The sequence below is a fragment of the Echinops telfairi genome, unplaced genomic scaffold, assembly GCF_000313985.2.
Source record: "Echinops telfairi isolate 266 unplaced genomic scaffold, ASM31398v2 ScPeMD7_655;HRSCAF=1070, whole genome shotgun sequence".
Lineage (NCBI taxonomy): Eukaryota > Metazoa > Chordata > Mammalia > Afrosoricida > Tenrecidae > Echinops > Echinops telfairi.
Genome location: NW_022104553.1, coordinates 20,462,628 through 20,467,869, shown reverse-complemented (window position 1 = coordinate 20,467,869; position 5,242 = coordinate 20,462,628). Strand labels below are relative to the sequence as shown.

The 5,242-nt window shown below is 51.2% G+C and overlaps 1 protein-coding gene across 1 annotated transcript in view; it reads right to left on the bottom strand.

Annotated features, from left to right (window-relative positions):
• LOC101640603 (kallikrein-8) overlaps window positions 1-5,242 on the bottom strand; it is an 8,990-nt gene that overhangs the window by 1,662 nt on the left and 2,086 nt on the right. The window contains exons 3-5 of the mRNA XM_013006694.2: window positions 4,845-5,004; window positions 4,372-4,631; window positions 621-754 (exon numbers count right to left, since the gene is read on the bottom strand). Of these exons, the coding sequence (XP_012862148.1) occupies window positions 621-754; window positions 4,372-4,631; window positions 4,845-5,004 (554 nt within the window). The remainder of the gene's footprint in view (window positions 1-620; window positions 755-4,371; window positions 4,632-4,844; window positions 5,005-5,242) is intronic.

The following is a 5,242-nucleotide window of genomic DNA, read 5'->3' as shown; positions in this document are numbered from 1 at the left end:
CACAGGGTTTCCAAGGCCGTGAATCTTTATGGAAGCAGGCTGCCACATCTTTCTCTCTTAGAGTGGCTGGTGGGCTTGAACGTCACCTTCTGATGCACAATTAAGCACTTCACCTTGTGCTACTAAGGCTCCTTTAGGGATCCAACCAGGTAGGTCCAAAAGGAAAATGCGAAGAGGTAGAGTCTGTCCAAATCCTAGGGTGTTTGCCCAACTTCTAGCCTCAGACTCTCTTACATTGGCACCCTCCCTCAGCCCCTCAGATCCAGCACAGCTTGGATCTCATATAGAGGCAGGATTTTCTAAAACCAAAACAAACAAACAAACAAACAAGCGATACTTTCATGGGGTCTATCCCAACTCTTAGCGACCTTATAGGACAGGATAGAACTGCCTCAATGAGGACTTCTAAGCTGTAAATCTTTATAGAAGCAGAATGTCACCACTTTCTCCCTAGAAGTGGCTGGTGGCTTTGAACCACCAACCTTTTGGCAAGCAGCCCCATGCTTAACTCCAAGAAAACAGCTGTAACAATTCAGCCCTGTGTGGCCTTCAGCAGGGATTGGAGGCTCTACAAGGAGGAGAGGGAGGTGGGGAGGAGGATGATTCCAAACTCCACTCACCTGGCACGTGTCAGCTCCGTTACTGTGGCCCGCACAGACCATACCATCTGTGACCTTCCCGGGGTAGGCGTCCTCACACCGCTTCTGGGGAAAGATTTTTATTTCTGCGCAGATGAGGGTGTCAGGAAAACTCTCTGAGGGGGAAGAGGTGGTAAGTTTCCAGAAAGAGCGGCCCTTCTGCTCTGTCCCTGTCTGGATCTAACCTCCCTTCTATCTGTAGCTGCCCGGGGAGCTTTCTGACACGTGTCTCAGGGTCGATCTCTTCTCTGTGCCTTAAAGGGGGTGGAGGTGTGTGTGCCAAGAATAATACACGAGAAATCTTGTCCCCCATGGACTCTGGGAGAGAAACAGGGTACCTCATTTAGCAGTGACCCTGGGCTAGGGAAAAACACACTAAACATCGAACTCCATGGGGATGTTGATTGGAACCCATTGACTAGCATAAAAGCAACCCTGTCCATTTTAGATGGTTGTTTTTGTCTGTCTCTGCCACCGTTTTGGCTTGGGCCTGTGAAGTCATGCCCACAAAGGACCCTGGCACATGGACTGGGACAGAACCAGGGTACGTGGGCCGGGAAATAACAACAGGACTCTGTTGTAACAGCAATTGGAAGCCGTTAACTAGTATAAAAATAATCCCATCCGTTGATTTTATAAATTGTTGCCTGGTTTCGGCTAATGTGTTCTCCATCCTGGGAGGTCCTGCCTGCAAAGGACTCTGGGAGAAAACCTGGGCCCACCAAGCACTAGACTCTATGATGGTAACATCAGTTGGAACAATTGAGTATGAAACCCTTACCCCCGTTTTCTTCCGCTCCCTGCACATATCCTCGTAGGGGAATGTCTGTAAACCTACTCTGCGCTGCACATACCTCAACTTGGGGTGATATCGACATGTCCTTGACATGCATGGTGGCCAGGCAATTGCAATGCATAGTGACCACGCAGGTCAGAGTGGAACTCTCCCCTAGGGTTTCCGAGGCTGCGCATCTTTATGGGAGCAGGCAGCCTCAGCTTTCTCCTGAGGAGCACACAACAAGGCTTCACCTGTAGCCTCTGTGGAGCCAACAATGGCAGCAGGGCCCCCTCTGTATGTAAGCTCCTCAATGAGGAATTGTCAGCCCTACCTGACTCTCCTCCTCCCATCACCACTTTTTCCTTCCTCCCTCTCTTTTTCTCTCTCTCTCTCTTTCTTTCTCGAAATCTGACCTGTACTCTTTGTCACCACTCTTCTCACTTGGTCCAGCAGGGTGGGACAAAATGAAGCCACCCTTGCCTGGTGCTGTCCACCTGTCCCCACCAAGCCAGGAGCCCTTAGACCTTACTTTTTGTTTCTGGTCCTGAGCTATTTTCAAATGAAGGGACAAATGGCGGAGGAACTTAGACGCACTCGCTTTGACACTTTTGACTATGTGTGGGTCTTCTTCTTCTACTCTCCCTTACTCACTGAACACCAAGTCCTCAATCTCGGCTACCTCTTCCTGTTCCCATGTTACCTCCTCCCAGAAGTCTTCCTTGACCACTCTGATTAAAATACCTCCCCCATCATGCCCTACCTTCTTACCCGGCAATATTAGTCCACTATGGTCATTACCTGATATTTAACTTATTGTATGTGTATTTTATTTCGGACCTTTCCACACAACTTGTTGTTTTGAATACTGAAAGTAGGATGGACTGCCGAAAGGACAAACAGTATGTCTTGGAAGAAGTACAACCAGAATGGTCCTCAGAGACAAGGATGGCGAGACTTTATCTCACCAACTTTGGACAGGTTATCAAGAGCGACCGGTCCCTGGAGAAGGACATCATGCTTAGTACAGTAGAGGGGCAGCGAAAATGAGGACGCCCCTCTAAAAGATGGATGGACACAGTGGCTGCCACAATGGGCTTAAACATAACAAGCCTTGTGAGGATGGTGTGCGACTAGGCAGTGTTTCCTTCTGTGGTGCATGGGGTCCCCGTGTGTTGGAACTGGCTGCACAGCATCTAACAGCTCTGCTAGGACAGGGACATCTAGTGGTTTCTTCACAGCTGTGTTAAATAGCACCTAGGGCAGAGGAACCATCTGTGTTGACTCGAGATGCCCCAGGTGTGCAGAGTGGAACTGCCCCCTTGGGCTTTCAAGACTGCGATCTTTTGGACACAGATCGCCAGGCCTTTCCTCCAAGGCACCTCTGGGTGAGTTCTAATCAAAGCCTCAGACTCAAAAGTCACTGCCATTGAGTTGATGCTGACTCAACCGACCTATAGGACAGGGTGAAACTGCCCCCGGGAGTCTCTGAGACCGAGTCGAAAGCCCCACTACACCACCAGGGCTCATGACAAAGCCTGAGTGGGTCAAGTCAGCAGGAAGGAAGGCTATCCATGCATTCACCTGCACTTAACTGTCACTTGGGGCTACCACTCAATATATATATATCTCGAATTAATGATTGGACGTGGATTTGATTGTTCTCATCCACTCCCTTCAAAAGAATAACTTTAGGGAGAAAAGAGCTTTGATCTGGCACCTCTCCATGCCAAGAGTTAGAGGCTCCCAGTCTCATCGGACCCTCGTGGCACGCTCTTTTGAAGGTTTCTTCATCCACTCATTCAGTCACCACACGTCTTGAGCACCCACTGTAGGCAGACACACACCTTCCTGAGCCCTAGAGACACGGAAATGAGGACAAGAGGTGCAACCCAAGCCCCCTGGGGCTCAAGACCTTGGACCTTTTGTCCAAGGAGGCAAAACCGAGGCTGAGAGATGGGGAGTGGGGAGTGCCCGGGGAAATGGAAAGATCTAGGGACATAGTGAATCGAATGGATTCATGGCGCACACCAGCACCAGTCTCCAGAATCCTGAGACCAGAAGCCTAGCTGGTGCCCAGCTACCATGGCCAACTGCTTTAGATAGATAGAGTGGGAGAAAAGGGCAGAGCAGAACTCAAAATCATACAAGAGACCAGGGTGACTGGGCGGATAGAGATGGGTAGGACTCCTAAGACTGTGGTCCTTAGCCACCCTTCCGGTCTGGAACGGAAGTCTTCTCTGAGTTAGGACGCCCACCATTGAAGCTCAAAAGGGCAGCATTTATCCACTGTTTGTGCCTTTATCCCTGGGCACATTTCAGTGTGGTGGAGAGGAATGGAAATTATAAACACAGGATGGAAGGAAAGAAGGAGGGAGGGAGAAAGGAAGAAAGAAGGGTGATGAGCAAGGTCCATTGAGAAGATGGCAATGGGAAAGTTGAATCTGAATGCGTCTGAATTCTGGACTGTGAAACGGTGATCGGCTCCACAAACCTTCACCCAGTGCATAATAAAAAGCCTGAAAAATATCACAGCCTAGGGGCGTTTCCTGTTTTGTTTTCTCCGGGAGTTCATAATCCCCCAACTTTGCAAAGAAGATTCCTTAAAATCCTGTACAGCACAAAGACTCATAGCCTAGTGCTTTCCAGCACCAAGGAAGGGTGTCCATTTATTCGGTGACTCGTTCATTCATTCACTGACTCATTTATTCATTCATTTCTTTCTGTCTATCCTTCCATCTTCTTTCTTTCTTTCTTTCCTCCCCCCACACCTGTTAATATTGTGACTTCAAGGTTTACAACAACACAATCACTTTCCCTGTGTTGCCTCTTCCTTTGGAGTGGGGTGTGTTGCGTGTGTGTTAGGTGGTGGTGAACAAGCTTTGCTAATGGCGTGGGATCCACCGGGTCCACCAGCTCCTCCTCTCCCTCCCAGTCCTGCCCAAGCAAGCCCAGTACCTCGAGGGCTGGTGATTGTGCCCCAGCCTGAGATGGTGCAATTCTGGCCAGCCTGGGGACATTGGTCTGCCAGTTCGATGGGCTTCACTTTAGACCCCAGGTTCGGCCGTCTCCGTAGTCGGATGAGCATCAGGTCATGGCTGTGGTTCTCGCTGCTGCTGTTGTAGCAGGGGTGGGGGATGGACCGAGCCACGGCCACTTCCTGCTCCTGCGAGTCCTCACTCTGAAGGCTGTGTTCTCCCAGGCGAACTGTGTACTTCCTGAAAGGGGGGAGAGGGGGTGCTTGGGATCCCAGCAGGAGTCTGATACCCCTGCCTTCTCCTTTGCAAGGTCTCAGGGGGCTTAGACCCCCTTCTCCCTCAGACCCAGGAGCCCAGATCCCAACCCCCCTCCTCCCCCAGGCCCAGGTGTCCATGCCCCTAGCCTCCCCTCCCCTCAGGCCCCTGCCCACCTCCGCCTGGGCACCCACTCACGGTTTTTTACAGTGGGCGGCTGTGATGACCCAGTAGTCATCGATGAGGACTCCCCCACACAGCAGCTGGGTGCTCTGGAACAGGCCCACCTGCCAGGGCTGCGAGTGGGGCTCACATTCGTGGCCCTGCAGCACCTTGGGCTCCTGTGCCCGTGAGCACCCTGCAGCCAGAGGGAGAGAGATGGGCTGCCACTCTTGGGGTGCTGCCAGTGTCAGGAAAGCCACTGCTTTGTACAGTGAGAGGGCTCATAGCAGGGCCTTCCCCACCACAAAGGGAGAGGGTATTCATTCATTCACCCATCCATCCATCCACCCATCCATCTACCCCCTACCTATCTATCCATTGATCCATCTACCTACCCATCCACTCATCATCCATCCATCATCCATTCACCCATC